The sequence below is a fragment of the Coturnix japonica genome, chromosome 1 (assembly GCF_001577835.2).
Source record: "Coturnix japonica isolate 7356 chromosome 1, Coturnix japonica 2.1, whole genome shotgun sequence".
In the NCBI taxonomy this organism is placed as follows: Eukaryota; Metazoa; Chordata; class Aves; order Galliformes; family Phasianidae; genus Coturnix; species Coturnix japonica.
Window position 1 is genome coordinate 161,536,838 of NC_029516.1, and position 24,959 is coordinate 161,561,796.

At 39.8% G+C, this 24,959-nt stretch overlaps 1 protein-coding gene and 1 long non-coding RNA gene across 3 annotated transcripts in view; one reads left to right on the forward strand and one right to left on the reverse strand.

The window, feature by feature from the left end:
- Positions 1-250: 250 nt before the first annotated feature.
- On the reverse strand, positions 251-4,074 carry LOC116652774. The gene is made up of 2 exons (XR_004305978.1): positions 2,153-4,074; positions 251-759 (listed from the first exon to the last, which is right to left on the reverse strand). It is a non-coding gene; the product is annotated as an uncharacterized LOC116652774 (long non-coding RNA).
- Positions 4,075-4,437: 363 nt separating this feature from the next.
- Positions 4,438-24,959, forward strand: part of CWF19L2 (CWF19 like cell cycle control factor 2) — a 50,074-nt gene continuing 29,552 nt past the window's right edge. Inside the window, exons 1-10 of one of the 2 annotated variants that reach the window (XM_015852225.2) lie at positions 4,438-4,909; positions 8,636-8,746; positions 9,684-9,803; positions 11,151-11,258; positions 12,729-12,848; positions 13,751-13,844; positions 14,945-15,060; positions 16,627-17,324; positions 20,130-20,226; positions 21,046-21,135. In XM_015852225.2, the coding sequence (XP_015707711.1) occupies positions 4,649-4,909; positions 8,636-8,746; positions 9,684-9,803; positions 11,151-11,258; positions 12,729-12,848; positions 13,751-13,844; positions 14,945-15,060; positions 16,627-17,324; positions 20,130-20,226; positions 21,046-21,135 (1,815 nt within the window). In that variant the 5' untranslated portion in view covers positions 4,438-4,648. Of the gene's footprint in view, positions 4,910-5,683; positions 5,781-8,635; positions 8,747-9,683; positions 9,804-11,150; positions 11,259-12,728; positions 12,849-13,750; positions 13,845-14,944; positions 15,061-16,626; positions 17,325-20,129; positions 20,227-21,045; positions 21,136-24,959 lie in introns of those variants that run through there. The other variant, XM_015852226.2, reaches the window with a different exon arrangement.

The following is a 24,959-nucleotide window of genomic DNA, read 5'->3' on the forward strand; positions in this document are numbered from 1 at the left end:
CTACTGTTGCATTGGTCTGATGCATTTGGACTGATACCCCAGAGCCCCAGGGTGTTAATTTCTGCCCCAACCAGGTGATCTGAGTCAGTATATCTGTCTGTGAAGCAGCTGGCTTGGATCTCCCTGTCGTGTGCACCATTGGATCTCTCCAACATGAGCAGGCTTAGAAAAGATCTTCCCATTTCCCCCAGAGAAATGATTTTTAAAAACATCAGCTATCAGACTCAATAAAGAAAGGCCAGGACAGGTGTTATCACTGCTTTGTGCTTGACGACTGATAAAAGCCTTTGTTTTCAAAGTCTCAAAAGATAAAAGCAGTGTGTAAAATTCCCACAAGAAATGAACTGAACAAGTTATCATTGCACGTGTATAACAGCACCATTTGAGCTTCTATAGCTTCCTCACCAAACATTCATTAGTCGCTGTCACTGGAGAATTTACCGGATGAACCATCCTCATTATTACGGTTGTAGAGGTGGGGCGGGGAAAAACGGGTGTAACCTCACATCCTTGGTCTGCTAAACTACACTTGAAAAGATCACTTGTTTCCAACATAGCCAAGCAAATTAACAGAATAATTTGCTTAGGGGCAGATCCCGTAGTGTTCGCTATTGAAAACAGAACAATGGGTGAATCATTCTCCGGACCATCACAGATTCCTTGTTCATTTTCATGGTGAGCTGAGCTCTGATTCCCGAGGCAGGCTGCCATGATTCTCGCTGTCACAGGGCTCTTTTGCTGCTGCCAGGAATAGTCTTTCTGATGGACAGAAGAAAGATGTCAAGTCAGGCCCTGACTGCACAATTCAGGCAGCTAACGACCCAGGCAATGCTACTGCACTGATTTCTGGGCGAGGTGTTCTATCATTTTATAGCACCAAGGTTAGACATGGTTCCTTCAGTTTTCTGCTGAGGAAGCATTATGAAATTTATGTGAAAGAAATACTAATTTCCCCACAATTATGTATTTTTTTGTTATTTTTTCTTTTTTTTTTTTTCTTTTTCTTTTTCTTTTTTTTCCTGTACTTTCTCAATGGTTCCTATTTTGATTTTTCAGACCATTCAATGCAATTTCCCATCCTGGTCAGTTACCCTTAAGAATCAAATCCAAATGACTGCTCAGAAGACTAACGGCAACCAGATGGTTTCATTTTGACTTGAGTGTACCCTCTCTATTGGATCTATTGGATGTTGTGCTTCTTCAGTACGAACACTTCAGCATATATTGCTAAAACTGAAGTGAGAAGCTGTCTCCTGTGGCAGGCTGGATTTACCCACGTGCTTAAAGCTTCTTTACCGCTGCAGAAAAAATACTTCCATGTTTTCAAAGTAAAGAACCTCTTTTCCCCAGTGAAGCACTGTCTTTCACTTAAAGAAAACTGTAGAGGAATTTTTTTTCCAGCCTTTTTCTTGTAAAAATAAAATATCAGAGAGCTGAAGGCAAGTAGTGAAGGTTGCAGTGTGAAGGTTTATAACACTGGTCAGCTGGAGAGTCATCAGCTTCTTGGAGGGAAAGCATAAAATGTGCCATTAAATGGGAAATAATAATTTACTCTGCAAGGTCAGTGCCTCCCTGCAGGAGTTCAGTAAGGATCAGTATCTCTGAAGCATTATTGTTTTACTAGTGTGGTTAATTTTGGGAATTAGATGACTGAGCAGAGGTGCCCTGCCAACCATTGCAAGTGGTATATCAGGGTTCTCAAGGTTCACTGATGATTTCTGAGCACATTAAAGTACTCAGACAGAGCAATATCTCGAACAAAATGAGACTAAAGTTTCATTTTTTGCTTGTTTCCTCTGAAAAAATCCTTTCCTAGACAAGGAGATGAAATAAGATTAAAGTATGTCAACCTTTTCCTAACGTCTGACCTCAGAATTAAAGTCAGCTCACAAAAAGCCAACAGCAGAATGGTCACATTTATGAGAACGGTCACATTTATGAAATACTTTTCTAACTCTAATAGTTCCTTCAGCTGTTGAGATTCAAGAGTGCATTTGTGTCAGCTCATCTCTTCTAAAACAGAACAACTCGAAACTTGGATTTAAGTGAAAATTTACAGTACTGCCTTATTAATCAGGTGGACAATTACAGATACCAATAATAGAACCAAATGCTGCAAAAGGTCAGACACTGCTTGGAGTTCTCTTTGTACCTTTCTGCTGTAGAAAACACAGTCTTTGTTCTCATTATTGCTGCTGGAGGAAAATAATTGTCCACAGCTGTTGCAAACTGGCTTCTGTCAGCTCCCAGGCTTTCATTGCAGGTATCTCTTCCAAGTACCTCCTGAACTGATTCAGTCAATAGCAGTCAGATCAACTCCCGGACTATCAATTCACCATCTAGTTCAATATAAATCCATTAAACAAATATGCCTGACTGCCTGGAGTGAACTAGGGGGCACCCACCTGACCTGCCCTTCTGGCTGCTTGGAGCCAAGATAAATACGAACCAGTTTGTCAGTTAAAAGAGCACATCAAGATCAGAGAAGAGGCTTTGCTTACTGAGCCAAACAGGTGCTTTCCTACCTCCTCTTTCAACTGGTGTGCTTCACTGCAGACAGCCATGGACTGAGCATGCAAGGCATTTTACAGCCCTGCTGGAACATCTTTTGTATCCATCTGTTTCCTCTATAAGTGGCTCTTGTACTGCTTTGCCAAACAGCTTATGAAGCAATATCAGTTATCATTCCCTACCTAGTGGTGATCTATGACAGGCTTTTTTCTTGAGATGTTGGCTGTCATAAAATAAATCAAATGCAGCAAAAAGATGCAAATGTGATTTTCACATTTAATACCACCATGGAGATGATGATTAAATTACTGTTATCACTTCAGAAACATATTGTCCAATGCAAATAGCCAACAAATTACCGGAACACTTTGCTCAGACCTTCACCTAAATAATGTCATTACTTGGCAGCTCTGAACGTGTCTGGTGTCACGCACATTAATAATGCTCTGATCTCGTCCCAAAGAAATGATGTTTTGGATGAATATTTGCTACACCTGAGATACAGCAGTCCTGTCAAATACTGTTGGTCAACACCAATTTGTGCGTGCCTTATATATATATATTATATATATATATAAATTTTTCATATATATATTTTAATTTCCTTTCAGGTTTGCCCTACCAGCTGCCAACCTGCCACTTATAGAAGCCAAAATGCAGCCCAAAGGTGCTGAATCACCTGCAAAAGGCAGATGCAGAGGCCAAATGTCCTTGTGCAGAGGTATTGCAGCAACGTGTAGCTCAGTAGCGTGCAAGAGCATTAGGCCACAGTTTTCTCTTGTTAATCTTGGTGCAGAGGAGTAGACTGGGGCTGACATAGGATTATTTCGACCCAGCAGGAAGATCAAAATTCAGCCTGCAGTTCAATATTTCCTTGCCATAGTCTGTGTTTGTTGTCCCATGTGTCAAGTGGCATAAACATTAACTAAGTTATACATGCCATGATGTGCTACTTGCTGTGAGCCTTACTAGGCAGACTGTGAAAAGTCTTCTAGGTGTTGGGTCAGAGAATCATAGAATCATAGAGAGGTCTGGGGTGGAAAGGACATCAAAGATCACCTTTCTCCAATCCCCCTGCTGTAAGCAGGGCTGCCAAGCACTAAACCATGTAGTAGGTCATGTTGCCCAGGGTCCCACCCTACCTGGTCTTGGCCATCTCCAGGGAATGAGCTTCTCTGGGCAGCCTGTTCCAGCACCTCACCACCCTGTCAGTGAAAAAGCTCCCCCTGCCATCTAATATAAATTTTCCCTCTTTAAGGTTAAAACCGTTCTCCCTTGTCCCTCAGACTTGAACACAGTCTGATGAGATGGGCTTGAACTTGCTCTGCTCTTACACTGGGAGAGGTTTTGCTCACCCAGCTCCCACCTAGAGGTTCAGGGATGTGAGGTTCAGGGATGTGAGATGCAAGAAACCTGGCTGCCAGTGAAGACTGAGGCAAAGAGCTCGTTGAGTACTTCAGCCTTCCCCGCATCCATTGCCTCCTTATCCCTCGGGTTGGGGAATCACAGAATCACAGAATGACCTGGGTTGGAAGGGACCTCAAGGATCATGTAGTTCCAACCCCCCTGCCTGGCAGGGCCACCAAACATACACATTTACTAGATCAGGTTGCCCAGGGCCCTGTCCAACCTGGTCTTGAACACCTCCAAGGACGGGGCATCCACAACCTCCCTGGGCAGCCTGTTCCAGGGCCTAACCACTCTCCTAGTGAACAACTTCCCCCTAACATCCAACCTAAATCTTCCCTCTTTTAACTTAAAACCATTTCCCCGTGTCCTGCTATTGTCAGCCCTTTCCAAGAGTTTACTCCCCTCCTGGGAGTAAGTTCCCTTCAGGTATTGAAAGGCTGCAATGAGGTCACCCCGCAACCTTCTCTTCTCCAGGCTGAACAAACCCAACTCCCTCAGCCTGTCCTCATAGGGGAGGTGCTCCAGCCCCCTGATCTTGTGATGGGAAACCATCACAAGAAGGATGGCTGGATGATGGAGTTGGTGAAACCATCTCAAGATGGACAGCCTTGTAGTGGTGGTACAGGCAAAGCAGAGCTGTGCTCCGGAAGGACTGCAGACCCAAATGTTCAGCTGAACCCGGGCCCTTGGGAGGGGAACTGCCCAAGTGCAGACTTGAGTGGGAGCCATGGCTGTGTGGGAGACAGCGCACACAAGGGGCAGCCACCACAGCCCGTCCCCGGCTGCCGGGCGGATCCCAGCCCAGCCCGCCCCGCCCGCCGTTGCCCGGGACGCCGTTCGCGACAGCCGCTGTCTCACGGTACGGCAGCGCTGCCGTGTTTCGCCGTGTTCCGCCTTGTTAGCGATGGAGGCCGGATGGGAGAGTGAGCGGAGCCTGGAGGAGCGCAGGGAGCAGCGGCGGCGGGAGAGGGAAGCGCTGCTGGCGCAGGTGGGCGGCCATGCCCGTGTCCTCTGCCGGCTGTGGGGACGCTGGGAGAGTCCGAGGGGGTGTGGTGAGGAGGGGGTTGTCAGCCTCTTCCATGTAGCAGTGATAGGATGAGAGAGAACGGCCTTAAATTGCATCATTTACTCATGCTAGGTGCTTGTGCGAGCTGAGACACAGCAGTCGCTCTTTTGCAGCTTCCATGGTGTTGCTGTGACCCAGCAAGCTGTCCTTATCCTGACATAGGCAGAGCCTGCCTGTGTGCAGTGATCGGTGCATGTGCAGGAAGCTGCTCGTTCTCATAACTCAAAGCCAGAGTGAGTGGTGGCATTAGGAATCACATGCTGGTTAGGTAACATGGCTTAGTATGGAGTGACAACATGAATGTGTATGAGGGGGAGAAGATACAGAAATAATAGATTGTGATGGTGGGCTTGTGAGAGAAGGAAGACAGCCAAGATATTTGTAGAACAAAGGTAATGGGAAAAAAGCCTGAATGTCCCGCTGCTTACACAGCAGTGATGTCTTTTCTCACTTTTCAAAGCGACAAGATAGCAGAGTTTAGGTAATGTTTTACGTGGGTTCCTCTTGCATAGCTAGGAACTGTTCCTAGGCAACAGGATTTCCATTCAGTGACATCAGAATGTGAAACAGTTCTACCCTGTGTGTTCCCTTCTTACAAGCAGTTGAAGGGAGTATCCTTTAACTAAGCAGAAGCCCGCAGAAGTCCTTTTTTTTCTTTCTTTTTCCTTGGAGTTATTATATATATATATATATATATATATATATTTGCACTTTCTGCTTGATTTGAATCCCTGTTAGGAGTGCTCAATTCAAACTGATGGATGCTGAAAAACATGTTCGTAGATGGAAGAAAGTAAGACTACTGTAGGACACCATTATCCTGCTTTACCTCTTCTCACTTGTACAGTAAGAGAGTTGAGAGTTCACAGCTCTATTTGTCGAAACATTGTACAATGTCAGGCATTGTTGGTGTAGCTTATCAAATAATCATTTATCTCTTTGCTTTCTTTGCTCCTGCTGGCATCAGTGGTGGAACATGGAATAGAAGTATTCTGGGAGGATTCTGCTTAAAAATTTTGGCATAACTTGCTCTTCAGAGGACTTCCTACTTCTTTTGTTTGTATCTTTAAAATAGTGTGAACTTTAAGTAGGAGATGTAGCATTAAACACTTCTGTGGCATCTCTGTAGTCATTAGACTGTGGTATTAAATATACTGGAAAAGCCAATTAATTTGTATTTAACTTGTCATCATGTTTAGGTAAGTCTCATTTGAGGGAGACATGGTGAACTGCTTAAGAGTGTGGATAGTGATACAACAAGGGAAATAGATTTAAACTAAGATGGGGAAGGCTTAGGTTAGATATCAGAAGGAAGTTTTTCACACAGAGGGTGGTGAAGCACTGGAGCAGGTTTGTGTTTGCGCAATTTGCCCTCCCAACTGCGTTGATAAAACCCCAGCAGCTGGTAATGCTTATGGATAATGATCAGTAATCAAATAATTAAGTGTTGACATGCAAATTGGTATCAAGCTCCAGAAATAGCATCTTGTTTTGATGACTGTGATCGTTCATGACACGAGTGTTTCATTTTGCAAGTTTAGGAAGAGAAAATAAATTGATGGGTGTTTTGGTAAGCGCAGGGGTGTGCACTTGTCTTAGATCATAGAATCATAGAATTACCCAGGTTGGAAAAGACCTTGAAGATCATCAAGTCCAACTGCACCCTAACCGTAGTACCCTAACTCTAACAACCCTCTGCTAAATCATATCCCTGAGCACCACATCCAAACGGCTCTTAAACACAACCAGGGATGGCGATTCAACCACCTCCCTGGGGAGCCTATTCCAGTGTTTAACTACCCTTTCTGTAAAGAAGTGCTTCCTAATATCCAACCTAAACTTGCCCTGGTGCAACTTGAGGCCATGATCATAGATGTGAACACTTGGTTTCTTTCTTTGGTAAAAACTGGCAATAATTCACTCTGGAGTTAACCCCTGAATCTGTGCATTTTGTGACAGCTTTTAATTTTATTGCTACCCTTCTTTGACTTGTTTTTTTATGGACATTGATGAGTTGGACATGGTTTAGTTGGAGCTATTGGTAATAGGTGAATGGTTGGACTGGATGATCTTTTAGGTCTTTTCCAACCCTGGTGATTCTATGATTCTATGATCTATGAGTTTTGCTTGGTTTCTAAGGCTGATGTGATTTGCTTATTGCTTATGTAGGAACTGTTGGGGATGACTGATAGATTGCAAGATTCTCTTGCTAACAACATGTTGTTTAATAAATATATATTTGCAAGTAAATGAGAGCTCACTCAGTGGTTCGAGTGAATACGGTCTGTTCTGAAACAATGTCAATAAAATGATGGTGCTTTGAAACAGGGTAATGACACGAACAAGAATTTGTTCCTAGTTTGTAACATTAGCTTCATTTAACTCAATGTCTATTTGTAAATTTTCCATCACGAGGTGAATAATGATTTCATTTAAAATATACCTTCTGTTACAGAGAAGAGTTTAAATCACACACATACAACAGAGCACAGAAAAAAACCCGCAGCCCAGCAAATGTGAAGAAGTAATGGAATATAAGTGAATTTATGAAACATTGATGAGTTCTTTGGGGGGGAGGGAGGGGCGGAAGTAAATACAGGAGAAAAGTGAGTGTTGCTGAGGAATGAAGCTGATAGAGGAGACAAAAGGGTTGGGGGGTAATTTTGAACTTTTGTAATGTGAGAAAAGAGGCAGCCAGTTCCAAATATGTAATACTGTCACTCTTTGTATGCAGTCACTTGGTTTATGATTGAGAGCCCTTTGTAGTAAGACTGATTCAGGATGGAAACCAAATTCTGCCTTTGGTTTTTGCTTCAGCTGCAGTAGAACGTGCACAGTTTATCTCACACAGCTGAAAACGTCGCAGGAGTGGAGTTGTAATGGAATAAAGATTTCCTGCTTCATCAGATGTGATGATTGCATTTGGGATAAAGAGTTTTCATAAGGACAAATTCAGTTTGAGGGAAGTGAAAGCCACGCTGCTGATGAATGTATCGCAGGAAACTTCATTGTCTGGAAAGGTCGACGTTTTATTGACATAGTTTACAGAAATCCTTTTCAGGAGTTGAAGCTGCAGTGATTATTAACTCTTCAGAAATAGGACTAAAAATATTTCTAGTTTTCGCTCCATAACCAGAAAGGGAAGAGCCTCTTACAGCTCCAGATTTTGTACCTGGCTGAGATATTTCTGAAATTGAGAAGACTTGCTTACAGCTTACCTGTAAAATTAACTCGTACTGAGCTGTGCTTGGCAATGGAGTAATTGCCCAGGGAATGTTAGAGATAGAAAAATCAGAAGTCCCCTGTATCATGTAATGTGCTCTTTGTGAAGGCTGTAAGAAAGAAGACTTCACAGAGCAAAGGGAAAGTGAATGTTTTTGCCTCGTTTACTGAGGATGATAGGATGGAATTGGTGAGAGGAGCTGCAGAACTGTAGCCTGAGGATGTAGGGTGCGTAATCTTTTTTTAGCTTGCTTTCTGTTTAACGTGTAATAATCCTAAAGTACTTTTATTGCTTTCCTCTAAAAAGAAAAACTCTCAAGTACTGTTCTTAAAATTGTGTATGATGTGTCAATGTGACTTACTAAAGCATCTGTAACTAATGCCACTGAGCTGCATTTAGTTATTTCTCTTCTCTGTTTGTCCTAGGCCAAAAGTGATTATGAGAAGGAGGAGAGGCGCAAGCTGCAGAAGCGTCTGCGAGGTGAAGACACGTGGATGCTTCCTGACGTGAACGAGCGTGTGGAGCAACTGGAGGAGGTGGGGACAGGACTGGGGGAAATGGGATGAAACTTCAGCATAGGAAGTTCTGCACGAATGTGCACAAGAATGTCTTTACAGTGAGGGTGACGGAGCACTGGAACAGGCTGCCCAGGGAGGTGGTGGAGTCTCCTTCTCTGGAGATATTCCAGACCTGCCTGGATGCCTACCTGTGTGACATGGTGTAGGGAGCCTGCTTTGGCAGGGGGGTTGGACTTGATGATCTCTAGAGATCCCTTCCAACCCCTACAATTCTGTGATTCTGTGAGGTGATGTGCCTGGGAATCACTGAGTTGTCTTAGTTTTATAAAATGTCCAGTTCCTAAATTTTTTATGCTTCAATATTAGCTTAGTTTAAGTGGAAATGACAACTTTTTAAAGTGGGAATGACAACTTTTGTCATTCAATTCCAGCTTTAATTTTTATCATATGCAGGGGAGCAAGTACTCCCAGTGCCACGAGAGGAATTCTAGAGGCTCCAGGGTTTTATAGTAGACCCATTTGTGCTAATTTAAGGGAGAAGTTGTAATGGAGCATACAAATATCACACCCCTAAATGTTATTTTAGGATATATTATTTATATTATATATTATATTTAGGTGTGATATATCATCAAATGAGATGTGCATTGATTCAATGTTGCCCAAGGAAACAGGTTTGACCAAAACAAGGGTAGTGCTGTATCTGATCCAGTACCTTAGTTCTAGTGAAGAGGATACTGTGGGTAGGGGTGGGGATTGGTTATGGATGTGAGGCATAGCGTGCTCTTCCCTATCCCCAAAGTGAAGAGAGAAAGTAGCAGAAATAAAATGTGTCTGTGTCCAGCTGTGTGTGTTTTACCTTTTTCAGTGTGCTTTGGTATGTAGGTTATGATTGTTTTCCTTGTATGTGGCCAATTGAGTTTACTGAATCTCATTTACAAACATTTTCTTGCAGGAACACTCTGGGAAGAAAAAAAAGAAAAAGGAGAAACATTCAAAAAAGTCTAAGAAAGAAAAGAAGAAAAATAAAAAACATAAATCTGAAAAAAAGGATGACACTGATGATAGTTCTTCAGTAAGTAAGAGACTTAAGAGGGCTTCAAGTGACATTTAATAACCTACAACATTCTGTGGGTACCTGGGTACACATGGTTAAGTAATACTGAGGCTTGCTTTTTCTGTTGGGAAAAGCTGTGGCACTATTTGTCTCTTTAATGTACCAAGTCTCTTTCATATAACAAATGTTTAGTCAGTTTAGAAGATGCTGTAATCTGAGTCTGTCTGAATTGTATAACATTCAATTAGGAAATAAGGATTTGCAGTTTTTTAGCAAAAAACTTGATATTGGGGATTTCTGGGGTGGAGTGGAAAAAATTGCAGATTCTCTGTAGTTACTGGTATAAGGTAGAATGATGTGTCTCAAATGGAAACTGTTAGATTTCAAGCATGAGTTACTGTTGCCTTTTCCCATGGATATTCAAGTATCAAGGAATTCATATCCAAGTACCATGGATATTCAAGGAAGGCTCAGACCAGTGCATTTGATTCTCTTGACAGATGCCTTCTCATTCAGAGGCACTCTGGCAAAACAGCACAGAGACTGTATTAACCTGCTGCTTTCTGGCCATGATGTGCAAAACATGTTCTTGGTGTTTTGGTGCAAGTCAGGTAGCAGTGTAAGTTTTCTTTGGAGAGAATCTTTTCCTGAGTGAATGAACACTCAGTATGATGAGGTTTATTTTCTAGTGTCGATGGAGGTGAACTATTCTTTAAGTGTAGGAAATAACCACAAATTTCCCACGTATTCTGTGGGATTCATCAAAACTAATATCACATTAGTGAGTCCTGCAATAAAGCACAAGTCTGATTGCTTTGGTCCAGAGTCTTTTATTGCCATTACAGGTTCAGATAAATAGCAAAGAAATTCTATTCAATAAAATACAGTTTTGTTCAAGTGTGAAATTACAGTGCATGGTTTGCAAATGAAGGAAGCTGGATATGAAAATGAGAGTACATAGCACCTGAAGTGCTTTATTTGGTACTGTTGTTGGTTTAGTTTTCCAGTGTAAAACATAGTAATGAACCTAAACTTTTTAAATGTTTTGTTTTTGTAATTCAATGAGGACATTTATGTTTGTTTTTATTTGGCTGTTTTAATGTTAGCAGTATTATGTTGTGAGTCAGCAGCCATTGGGAACTGGTGTTACTGCAGTGTGCTCATGAACTCTAGCAGTGCGTTTTGGTTGTGAAGGGACAGTTTCCTTTTGGATCAATCAAAACTACATTTTTATAATCAAACATTTCATTAGCATTACTTAGCAACCAGCATCACGTTTGACTAACAGTATACTTGGTAAGTGGTATAAATTTTATCAGTGTATGTTGGTGTGTTGTAATTCTTTGTATTAAAATTCATACTTAGGATTCTTCAGTTGAATGGGTCGAGTCAAATGCATCACAGTCAGATAACAGAGAAAAGGCCTGGAAGGTCAGCAAGCAATCAGATGCTGTGAAAGAACCATCTGTGCAGGTAAGAGGTCAGAGAACTACTCCAGAAATAAATTCAGCATGAGCAAATGTGGAATGTGTTTGGATTTCTTGACAGTTCTTTTGCAGTGTGTTGAAAAAGCACTTTTTCACGGGGAAAAGTCTGTGTTTATAAAGCAGTCTTGGAGCACATAAACCCATTTCATATATACAGAAGACAGAGCCAGGCTCTTTTCAGTAGTGCCCAGCGCCAGAACTTCAGCAACAAAGTTTGCTCAGAGCAGTTGTGAAATCTCAGAGATCTTCAGAAGACATCTGGATACTGACCTGGGCACCCTTCTCTGTGTGGAATCAGGGAGCTTGGACCAGGTGTCCTCCAGATGCTTACAGGTCTTCTGTTGATCCATATTGCTTGGTTATGTGAGTGCAGGTTCTATTGAATTACCTGAAAGCAGATTATTTTTCAGTTCTTTCTTGGAGGAGATCTGAGAAGTGGAATGTTGTTTATCACCTCCAAAACATTCTGTTCTGTTGTTTATTATCATTTTTGAGCAGTGGAGAACTAGTTAACGTACAGCATCTGTTAAGACTGACAACTCAGACTTGAACCTTAGCAAAGACATTTGAAGACTCTTCTGCGAGGACATGTTTTGAAATAGGTGTAGCTGTGTCATTTTGATTGCTGTACTATATATAGAAGTGTTCCAAATGCTTTTGCAGAGTAGTTGCTTATAATGCGTGTGACACTGCCTTCTTTTGATGCTTCAGGTTTTGTATGTATAAAGGAGAAGTGTTTCAAATTTGAGTAGGTTGTCCATATGCTGCTGTTCTTTAGAAGGCAGTCCTAGTTTTTAACTGTCCTCAATCTGGCTTTGGTTCTGTGCATGCAGTTTTCTACCTGCTGCTGTGGGGTACAGATCACAGAATTTAGATGTGCAACTCTTTAATTTGAGGATGCTGTTAGATGCTGAGATATCCCAGGTGTATGAACTATGCTCAGTGATATTTTTTCGGCAGATTTTGTATATGCTGGAAGATATACAGGAGTTTGCAAAGCCAAAAGCAGCAAAATGAAGCTCTGTAATGATGGGGAAGGAACTGGTTTAGATGTACAGTGTTCACTTAAGCAAAAATCAGAAAAAGCTGCCTATACATTTTGCATATTTACTAGTGTCTTAAATACACCGGGTGGAGGACATGGGGCAATGGGCACAAACTGGAACACAGGAAGTTCTATCTGAACATGAGAAAACTTCTTTACTGTGAGGTTGACAGCACCAGAACAGGCTGCCCAGAGAGATTGTGGAGTCTCCTCTGGAGATATTTAAACCCTGCCTGGATGTGCATCCACACACACTTGCATACAGAAATACTAAAGACCGAAGTTCTTAAAATCACTTTTGCTTTTCGCTGAAATCTTTCATATGTATTAGTAAAATATATGCTGTTTATTGTAAATAGCTTTTGCCAGTAGTTGCATTGTTTTGTTTTGTTTTGTTTTTTTATTTTGAAGAGAGAAGAATGGATGAATTTAGACTTCATGTCTCTGAAAACCACGTCACTGGCGTCTGTCAAAAGTGAAAGACAGAAAGAAAAAATGCTGGAACGACAGAAAGCTCGAGAAATTGAGCAGGTAGGAGGAATTAATGCACCAACTTTTTTCTACATTTTACTTATGTTTTACATAACAAACTGGATCAAAGACCTAAGTCTCAGTATGCTCTTAAGTTGTTTAGGTTAATGCCTGATGTTGTGTATGATAAGGGTTCTAATTAAATGGATCAGATATTTGTTCTCATTGGGTACTTGTAGCAGGCTTATCCTGTAGAGAAAAGTCTGTAGTTACCTTTCTAGTAAGAAAAAAGCCAGCTTAGAAAGTACTAAGTTCTGTAACGATTGAACTTCTTCTGAGACGTGTTATTTAGTTACATACTCTTGGTATGGCCTTTTCCCCATGACATGTATGAAAGGAGCCCTGATGTTTTGTGTGATAAAAGCTCACTCAGATTTCTGTGTTAAAGCATATTATGCTTAGGCTGTTTTTCACGAAGAAAGAACTCAGAGCAGTTGCAGTGCCTTTCATGCGGTAGTTGTGTATTAACACATGGGAGAATCAGAGTCCAATTGGGGAAGGGAATGGTGTCATAAAATTAGTTTTGTGTATGCGCAGTTGTTGGTGGCTTCATTAGTTCATTCAGCTCTTTAAAAGCAATAGGATCTGATTTGAAAACGTAGTTGATGATCACAGCCTGGGTACCCCAAACCATCAAAGAACAGAGTTGAAAATACTGTGGAACCAAATATAGACTTTTTTTCACTGCGGGAATTTCCTATTAAAAAATTTCTCCAGTGAACTTGCTTGCTTCCAGAGAAGTAAGCTGACAGAATCACGATAAGCAATCTATTCTGAGATTTCTTGAGGTAAAACCAAAAGCTTTCACTAGCCCTCCTTCAGACACAAGTGCATGTTACTGCTATGCTGATAACAAATACAAAACATATGCTATGCATGCATAAAAATTATCTCTGTATTAGGCTGTGCTTTCAGAGAGAGAACTCAATCCCTATTGGAAGGATGGTGGTACAGGATTGCCACCAGAAGAGGATGAATCAGCTTCAGTTAAGAAAGGTAAACAGCATAAATAATATTAAATTTCTGTCTCCACTCCCTGGTCTCTGGGTTACTAGCAAGTTACTACAAACGTTAATGTAACTAGCTTATGGATAAGGTAGAATTCAGATGAAAATTTGGTAGTCAATATTGGGTTAATATCATAGTATGTTGTTTTGCAGAATTTCTCTTCACTGCTTGTTAGTCTTGAGTGGTTTAACCTTCAGTATCTTCATAGAAATTCCCCATGTGAAACTAATTAAAATAAAGCATGATTTAACCAAGACAAGATAAATTGTTGTCATCTCATTTGGTTCCTTTCATTCCATTACAGAAATTATAGTTTTAGAATACGCAACTACAGTAGTCTGAGTCACATTAAAATGAAGTGCATTACAGATGCAATTTGTGAAAAATATTATTTCTGTAACCTTTCCTTACACTGGGGTTATCTTGTTTGTTTCTAGCAAAAACAGCTAGAAAAGTGTTTTTCGTAATGTCATGAAACATGTATCATGTGGTAAAAAGTCAGTGGGGAACACGAGGGTCCCTTACACTTCTGCTTGGGAACCTTTCCCTGTGGACAGTCTGTCCTACAAACCATCAGCCTCATGCACGCTGGTATGAGTAGCAGGGATCAGTGCTTTATGAAGGGTGACAGGCATTGGTGGATACATATCCTGAGTGTTAAGACCTCATGCTAACTTCTTAAAGGAGAAGCAAGGGATTCCTCTTCAATTTTCTGAGAAGGAAAATGCACTTGTTTGTATTGGATAGATGTGCCAAAGAACAGACATAGGAGGTAGAAACACTGAGAAGGTTCTGTAAGTTCATTTATAAAAATCCCACAGCTTTTTGTGTGCTGCTTCTGTATTGGAAGATTTATGTTGTGTTCTGTGACAAAAGAGAAACTTAATCAATAGTATGACTGAGGTACACTTGACTGAACTTATAAAAATGTGTAATTGCATTATTATATTCCTTCTATTCTTCTTTTGCATCCCACCAGTTATTACATTAACTTCAGGTGAAGGTTTAATGTCACATAAAGAGCAAGATTTAAATAGAAGTAACTACTGAAATACAAAATTATGACTTCTCGTTATTTTCCATTTTAGTTACAGTGGTAGAAGATGCTGGTTTAAGTTGGTTACGAAAATCATATCAAAGAATGAAGGAGCAAGCTGAGAGAGAGAAACGAAATATTGAGGAAATTGTAGCTGAAAGATATGGGGTAAGGATCTTCAATTATTTTTTTTATACTAATAGGTGCTTGGAAATGGTTACTTTCATGTAAAAAGCACAAATACTTAATGTGTGGTGTCAGAAAGAAGCAGTAGGAAAGAAGCAGGAAAAGGCAGCCTCTTAAGAAGTGATGAAGAGTTAAATGCTATCCAAATTCATTTAATATCTTTTTAGTTTAATATTATACATACTATAAAATTATATTATAAACATTATAAATATTATTTAGATTTTAAATCCCATATATTGAAATAATTTCAGTTACAAAGTACCTGAGTGCATTAGAAAATTGTGATAGTTATTAGAAAATATAATTTTTTTCTGCTCATACAGCTTGTGGGTAATAATAATTTCAAAGTAATTTGGAGAACTACCAGATCTGAATCTTCTGGTCTCTTGTCCCTGTGTATTGAGAAAGCTGTATGCTTCTGAAGAGTTTAAAAACTCCTTTATTAAGTCTGCCATAACAATATTAGAATCATAGAATTATTGTATCATTTGAGTTGGAAGGCACCTTTAGAAGTCCTCTAGTCTAACTCCCCTGAAATGAACAGGAACATCTACAGCTAGATCAGATTGCTCTTTAAGGCCTATTCAGATGTGTGGGCTGATAGTATTTAATCTTGGCTGTAGTTTTATTTTTGAGTTCTGTGTTTGTGGTGTGTGTGGTTTTGGGTTTGGTTTGGTTGTGAAAATCTTGAGTAAGACCATGTGAGTTCATACAGTTGTTTTGTCGCTCCTGAATGATGAAACCAGCAACATCAGCACTGGTGGAAATCGGTTGGTGCCAGTGAATTTAAGGAATATTATTTTTAAGAGTCTTTTTCAAGAAACTAGGATTTAAACACACAAACACTCAAGCTGCTGTGGTACAGGGTAGTGATTGAAAGAGATCTTAACCAGGTATGCCTCAGTATGTACTGTTTTTAGATGGATCTTTAAGATCCCTTCCAGTCCAAGCCATTCTATGAAAAACATGTGTTTAATGGCATTTAACTCAGCTCCAAAGAAAGAAGAGGAACAGTTCACATTTTGTATATTTGGCTAATGGATAGGTTTTTGATTTTGAGCTTTTTCTCCTGTGTTTTTAAGGGTACAACTGGATGATAAAATAGTTTAGTGGGAGCATCCGTTGGTTCTGTAAAAACTGAACATCCAGTAAGCATAAATGTTAAGTCCATGAGCAGGTAAGAAGAAACCTTTCTTCCCAGCTCATGCCTCTTATCGCTGAGTTAGCTGGAAGAAGCAGTTCTAAAGCTGTGCTTTCTGTTCCCAGGAGTGTTCAGCACTTTACAGTAGAGCCACTGAATGAAAGTTAGAAACAGTCTAAGATAAGGAATCAGAATGCCTTCCCTGTGGAGCGCTTTAGACTGTAAACTATTAATCCTTTTTTTTTTGTTGTTGTTGTTTGATCTTCCTTTCCACTCCATGGCTCATGGTTCTGCACAGTGATACATTTTCACAGAATGGTGCCTTTTTTGTAATATTTCTTAGGGAGCTTTACAATATTCCACAAGTTTAAAAGCAGCATGATCTTTTTTGTTCTTTCTTGTAGTCAATGGAGGCATTTCAGTCACGGTTAGAAGAAGCTGAAAAAGTTGCACCCAAGAAGGAAAATGATTATAGAAGTGGTAGGTGGAGAAAACCTGACTACTCAGAACATGAGAAGAAAGGACATCGTATGAAAGATGAGACACGACACGGAGATGGTAGACACATGTCTGGGGGACATACAAGGGAGAAGTATGGCAAAGGATGGGCACAAGAAGACAGAGGTTACAAAAAAGATGGATCAAGTTTGGACCAAGAACGTGGACACAGCAGTAGAGACTCAGAACTGAGAGGCTATAGCTCCAAAGTAGAAAAACACTTGGATGAAAAGCGAAGTAAAGAGAAGAGTGTGTCTCTAAGTGACATAAAACATAAATTTCTGAAACCCTCTGATGATGACCCGTCATCCTACAGTGCATCTGGGGACTACAGGTCACACGGGTCTTCTTCAAAACTACCTCTACATAGCTCTTTAAGCAACCGTTTCCAAAAACCTAGTGAGGATACTCCGTTGTGGAACAAAACACACACGCAAGGTAACCATGAAAGATCGATGTCTGATCAGAAGCCATCAGATACTGCAGCAAAAAATGATGGTGAAAGAACTCAAAGTTTTGACAAAGAGAAATCACGAGAGGAGTACCCAGCCAGTATCCCTGAGAAGAAACAAACGTTGTCTGACAATGTAACAGCATGTTCTAGGTATTTTACAAACGCCTTTTCTTGCCTTTGGTTTGTCTGTATTGTTCATGGCAAAGCGTACCTAAAATGTTGTCTTTATTATCATAGTATCCAGTCTGTCCATGTCAGATCTCTTTGATTAGGTGGACACTTGTCCACTTGTCTCCCAGCTAGGCACAGCCAAAATGGACCTGTGTGGAATTAATGAACACCTCTCTTTCTCCTTGGCATATTTAAGAATTGCCAGTTACAGATTATTTTGCTGCTTCTTTGTTAGTTCACTGTACAGTAAAATTGTGTGTGATTGTTCATGGTCTGCATGTGTGGGGTGACAGGGTTTAGTCAGAAAATGTTCTCAAGTATAATTCCTTGTTTGTCAAATGCTCCTATCAGTTATTTGCATTAAAAGTTCTTATAGCAAGGTTATGGGTTCACTTTTAATGTTTAAATGTTGGATTCTAGTAACAAGACAATACCTTATAATTCTTTATTTAACATACAACTGTTCCTACACGTAGTACTTTCAGAAACCCTGCAGTGTATCTGCAAAGGTAAATTGTGCATTAAGGCAATACTGTGTGACTAACTAAAGACAAGTGGCTGAGTCTACACAGTTCTTTGTGTTGCACAGGTTGTGTGGTTCTTCCAGATTTTACTTACTACATGTTCTGCTTTGAATGGAGCTAAAGAAACATACTTTTCCTCTCATAGCAGGGGTAAAAATGATGTTGCCCTAGCACTGGGCACCAAAATTACTTCCTGATTGTTATCTTAGAACAAGCAGCTACTGCTTTACAATTGTATTTTTTGTTGTTTTAGCACAGGTAGCAAGCACAAGGCTGGCTGTAATTGGGCAGAACCACAAATTTGGGAAAACCAGATTGTGTGCAGAAGTGGTTTGCTTATTCCAGTACATCGAATTAAATTGTAATGGTAGAACAGATAAATTGATGTAATTCGTTTCTTTCCCTCACAGAACAGAGTTAAGCACAGAAGCTATTTAGCTGATACTTTCTTTTGCATGTTTTCTGTTTTAGTTCTCTGAAACCCAATTGTGCAGCTTCTTTTATATTATAATTCTATTTCTTAACCAATTTGATTACTGAGTTGATTTATCAGTAGAGTGAAGATTATATAGTTTTCCGGGCCTAAGTAGACTTTGCTTATTGGTTTATTTCCAAGCTCTTTTAAACTGACTCTCAGCTCCCTATGTGTGTCTCCCTGCTGTGTTTGCAACAGAACATGACATGTCTTCCTGTTCTCTTCAGTGATAACATCTTTATTCTGACTCCTGTAACTTTTTGGGGTTGGGTGTTTGAGGTAATTAATTTGGGGAATGATTTATAACTACTGTTATCTTCCTGAAGTTCTGAGGCTTGTGTTATGTGTATGCTTTCAGTGTTGTTCAGTCAGTCAGTAAAAGTACACCTTGACTGAAATGAAGCCTTGAATTAATAGGTTTTGCTAGTTTAGTTCCTCTTCTCCCACACTGACAATGGACCTTTTAGATTTTATCATTTCTAAAACATGGGGAGAGCTTCAGTCTATAAATCGAAGTATTTTGAACGTCTATGACACAGGTTAATTAAAAGTGCTGATTAGATGTCCGGGGGTTCTCTCCACAGAGAAGTCCATCCAGTTAGTGTTTGCGGGACATCACACTTAATTATGTGACTGCTTCAGAGTTTAACTTTAGACAAAAAAAACAAACAGCAAAATGATGCCTCTTGTCTCAAAGTTTTAAGGGGTCGATTTACAGAGTCACAGAATTGTTGGGGTTGGAAGGGACCTGTGGAGATCATCGAGTCCAACCCCCTGCAAAGCAGGTCCCCAACAGCAGGCAGATACTAACAGTGCTCAAAAAACTGTGCATGAATTGGTAACCATCTCTTGCTCCCTTTGCTCAAGTGCTCTGCCTTGTTTTGAAAATGGAGGAAAAAAAAGTGAAACTTGTTTGATGGCTTCTTTGAGAAGCTATTCTTTGAGCTGTCCTTTATTGTCCCAAGAAGCGAGTACCAGAAGCTTCCCTATATTTCGTATGTTACACATTAGACAAATTTAGACATAAGGAAAAACTTTTTCTCTCAGAGAGTGGTCAGGCACTGGAATGGCTGCCCAGGGAGGTGGTGGAATCGCTGTCCTTGGCAGTGTTGAAGAGGCATCTGGGTGAAGATCTACAGGATATGGTTTAGTGGCTTGTGGTGGCAATGGTGATGGGAGCACAGTTGGATTGGATGATCTTGTAGGTCCTTTCCAACCTTGTCATTCTATGAATCTAAATGATACCAGTAAATTTTCCATGGAAATTTTACTGTACCAGCCACAGCTGGTTATAAACAGAGATGGTGCTGTAAGCAGATAAATATGATAAGCATAGAAGTAGTCTTCAAGAGATGGAAGGCCACAGGAGAGCTGGGAAGTGGATGTGTGACCAAAGCCAGAAAGGATGGCTACAAAGTGGGTTTAAGTTACTCTTTTCACTGCTATTTTCTTTGCTTTTTGTTGTCTTGTACCTAGTAATGGCTCTTGACTGATGTTTATGCTGGGTAGTGCTTTTCATTTTAAAGAACTCAGAAGTAAAAGGAAATGTACCTCATGAATTTCTTTTAAGCTTTTTGGTATCAGAGGCAATAATAGTGGTAGTGTTCTTTGTAAAAGAGAATCATTATAACAATGACAACTTCTGACTGCAAGTATGTTTCCATAGAATGTTGTTATTATTTTTGACAGGAAGAGTGTATGTGCCAATGCAGTAGGTATATAATAATTGCACAGGTGAAATCAGTATTGTTTTTGTGTAGGTTTAGTGCTGATGATATTTTACAGGCATCCATCAGAGGACGAGCAGCCTCGGGTCCTTAGTGAAGATGAGATGAACAAACTGGGAGCCAGGATTGTGAAAGCTGAGCTCATGGGAAACATGGTAATGTGTTTGAAAAATTATGACAATTTACTGCAATTTTGCACGCAGTGCTTTAGTCTTAAAGAACCATATGAACAATGGGAGTACATTTTCTGAGCAAATGAGAAGTTCTCTGAAATCTGATCACGTAAGATTTGATGGTGCTACTTTTAAGTGTAACTCAAATAGAGTATTTAATTTAAATAGAATATTTCTGTAACAGAAATACACAGATAAAAAACAACACTTCTGAATTAATATAGCTATGTTATAGGATTGTGAGGGATGAGTACCAGTGACTCAGATGTTTTACAGGAGATCCTCCAGTAGTTTTGTTCATATGAAAGTTTGGACACAATCATAGCTAACTTCTCTTTAGCCCAACAGCAGCAGATTAAAGCATATTTTGAATAAGCATATGAGTGATGTGTGGGAAAAGAACGATTCTTTAATTCTGATACCTTTTTTTTTTGGCAAAATCATGTAGCAGAAGATGACACTGCGATTTTCTGTCACTTTAAATATGCTTTTTTTTTTTTTTTTTCTGCAGACTCACTCAGAATTAGTTTTTAAGCCAAAACAAAAAAAGCAAACTAATTTTCAGGTGTTTTTATTACAATATGTATTTCTGTACTGTAGGTACATCTTGTCTGAACAAATATTTGTATTTTCTTTCCAGTAAAGAATTGTGTGAATTATATTGACATTTTCTCTAGAATTTTAGTATCATTAAGCTTGTTAAAAATAAAACGTAACTAAATGAAATCAATAGTTACTTCGGACAGGTTTCTAAAAGTTCAGAAAGGTTAAATTAATTCAGTACTCCCACTCTGTTTGAAGGAATTGGCTTCAAAACTTCAAGCAGAACTTGATAATGCGCGCAAGTTAAAGGAGGCTCAGAAGCAGATCCCAGAGAAGTCTCGCAAAGAGGTAAGGGGAAAATATTCTTTTTATTTTTTTTTATGCTAATGTAATATGATGCAAGTAGCGGTTATATCAGGGAGAACATGAAATGCACATAGGAAAATTAGAAAGTGTAGCTTGTAAGAAGGGTCAGTACCTTCATTTGTAGAGTTTATCCTCATAATGGAGAGAAGATTTTTAGGCAGAACTGTGAACTGAATTTACAAGGATTAAGAATTCAGAAGTTCTCTGTAGGTGAACTTGGAAATTCTCATGAACAATTTTGAGCACCCTTAAGTATTAACCTTAGTCTGTTTTTTGTCTTAATTTTTAATGAGAGGATTTTATAACTAACAATATGATGTCATTGCAGAAATACAAAACGTTAGTACTAAGTGAATTTTCTTAAGGGAAAAATCATTTAAAAAAAAAGTGAAAATATATTTAGCAGTTGATCTCATAGACTTTACTTTTACTAAGTGACAGACTGCTCTGGAATGTGGAGAATCCCCCCTACATTTAACAGCACTAAGTTCAGGAACATGAGAGTCTGGGAATTCAAAAAGATGATCTATGAAAAGAAAGATAAACTAAGGAAAAAGAGCAAGTTTGTATCATTTTGACTAGACATGACCTGGGTGCTAGTAAGTCTTGGACTGGCATCTGAAACATAAATGAGCAGTCCAATAGGAATCTTATTAAGAAGGACATATGATAGACTTTGCTAGGCTGGAAAGACTCGCTTCTTGAAGCCTTTCAGGCTTGCTTCCTGAAAACCTTGAAGCTACTGACTTAGTTGTTTCTGTTCATGAATATTGCTTTAAGATATGATTTGGACTCAATGATCTTCCAACTATTCAGTTCTATATGATTTTCTTATATCTTTTGTGTGACTGTCTTCAGTTTTGCACTCTTGTAATGTATACTTCAGCTCTTGAAATGCACCTTGCTTGAAGAGGGCCAGCCACATTACAACCTGCTGTAATGTTGCTCAGCTTCTTAGGCTTGTTGTTTATTGGCAGACTCTTCCAGCCTCTGCGAAATGATGCTGTTTACATGAAGTCATTTTGGATTTAATTGTTGCCAGGGCTTGCTTTCCAGAGAGCGAGTGTTCTCTGTTACATTTTGAAGCCTTGCTATGTTGTCTTTATGAATATGCCATGGTAGTGCTTGTTTCTTGGCTATTGCTAACTTATATTAGGTGTTTTTTGAGTGTGAGCAGTTTTGCAAAGCTGATAGTTGCTGAGTCCTAAGTCCTATCCATGTGGTAGTTGCCAAGGTAATCTTACCAGTTTGCTTAGCTCAAATTGATTTTGAAGTTTTGGGACATAAGCAGAGTGTATTGCGACTGCAGTATCATCAGTGTATAAGCAACTAATAGGTTCAGAAACCATCTTGTAGCAAGAAGCTGAAAATATATCGATAATATCAGTTTTTCTGTAGCACTGACCATTCAAGTGATGGTGTCAATTGATTCAGACGTCTGCGTTCCAAATTAGATGCCTCAAACAGTTTCCACAGGAATGGTTTTCCAAAAGAATGCCCCAAAAATCCTGAAGTTTGATGTATTTGCCTGTTACTGATAACAAACACCAAGAATTTTGTTTCAGGCAGGTCTCTCGTTCCTTGAAATAACGATGCCAGTGTTGTGCTGAAAGGTCCCAAAACATGGATTTGCTATTCTTATTTTAATTCTGGTAGGGAATTTGGGAGATAATTCAGAAAGCAGTGAAGGTAATTCTGAATGCATCTCCATAGCTAATCTTCTTCTTTCTTTGCAATTGAACATGGATCTATTTCCCAATTTGTTTCACTGTGTGACTGAAAGTAGACTCGTACTAGCATAAGGAGTATGCATGGGTGACTGGAGTTTGTGCAGAGGACAGGATCAATTCTTCTGAAGTGGTACTGGTTCTTTACTGACTACTTTGAAGTGATCAAGAAATTACAGTTCACTACAAGAAAGGCATTGAGGCCCTGGAGTGTGCCCAGAGAAGGGCAGTGAAGCTGTGATGGGTCTGGAACACAGTTCTTATGGGGAGCAGCTGAGAGAACTGGGATTGTCTAGTCTGGAGAAGAGGAAATTCAGGGAGACCTTATCTTGGGTTGGCATGTTCTACCACCTAGCAGTGATAAGATGAGAGGGAATGGCTTTAAGTTGTACCAGGGGAAGCTCACATCTAAATATGTATCTACATCCATATCAGAAGCCTAATCTGAATTATGGATGAATTATTTTCAGTACTCTCTGAACTAGTATACTATCAAAGTGTTTTTGCAGTTAGTGGTGTCAGGAGGGCTAAGTATTGTTCTTGTCAGGCTTGATAGCAGAATATGCCATAAAAATGATGCAAGTTTTCAGTGCTACGGTAAGCAGGAAGATTCTGAGAGATCACCACTGTCTGTCAGGCTTCTGTCGGTTAGCAAAGCACCTCAGAAACAAGGCACCTCAGAACAGAACACCAGGCTAGACAGGAAAACGATCAGTACTAAAAGGTGGATTTATTAGTGTGTGTTCTCCTCGCACCTCTGAATATGTCTGTGTCTGGTATCCTTAACTGCTCCACAGACTGTTTTCTGTATTAGAGCATTAAGTAACATTATGATGCTATTTTTTTCTAGTTTGAAATAGGAAATTAGACCAGAATAGTAGCCCAAGGTTAAACACTCTGAACACTGAACAAGCCTGACTTTTGGTGAGTAGGATTAACTTCCTGTGGAAGAAGGGACAGGCAACTCAGGGAGAGTACAAAGAAGTTGTTAGGATATACAGGGAGAAAATTAGAAAGGCAAAAGCCAAGCTTGAACTTGACCTGGCCACTGAGGTAAAAAAAAAGAAAAAAAAATAAACAAAGTGGTTTACAAATAACAGTAAGAGGAGGGCTAACGAGAATCTCCAGCCTTTACTGGATGCAGTGGGGAGCCTGACCATTGAGGATAAGCAAACAGGTGAGGTTTTCAATGCCTTCTTTACACCTGTCGTTAGACATCAGACCAGTTATCCTTGGGGTACTCTACCCTGTGACCTAAAAGTCTTGGACTGGGAGCAGAATAAACCTCCCATGATTTGGGTGGAAACAGAGACCTGCTACTCCATCTGGACTGTCACAAGTCCACGGGTCTGCATGGAATCCACCCAAGGGTGCTGAGGGAGCCAATGGACATGACGGCCAAGCTGCTTTCCATATTCTGTCAGAGTTCTGGTTCAGCCACAGAGGTCTCAGAACTGGAGTCTTGTCAGTGTGACTTCTGTCTACAAGAAGGGTCACAAGTAGGATCCAGGGTACTGAATGTTCCAGACTGCTGTGCCATAGTGATTCTGATTTAGGATAGATGAGGACAATGAGCTCTTATTGAATGTAAAGACAGCAGAAAATTGTGAAAGCTTCAATATTTAAAAAGTAACTTGTATTTTTTCACACTTGCTTTAGTATTGTCCTTGCATAAAAATTAGTCAAATCTGCTCAATGAAAAATATTCTGCTTTTGTGTTGCTAAAAATGTGCTCAACTGTATTTGTGTTTGTTAGTCAGAAAATACATTGACACAGTACAAATGCAGGTAAATCTAGGACTCTTTTTGTGGTGGTGGATGAAGTGTGTTTGCATCTTATAAATATCTTCTATACATCTTGTACTTGGAGGTGAAAATAGCTGTGCCTTTTAAGGACATTTCAAATGAACGAAAAGACCCCTTCTGAGCCCTAAACCTGCTATTGGGTTCCATAGCATTTAATCAGTATGCAGGAAACAGAAAGTAATCTCTGCTGGGTGATTGCTAGAGACAGTTTTTAATAATGATGAATTGTGTTTATAATACAAAAAGGAATACAAAATGGAGTGAGAAGTAAAA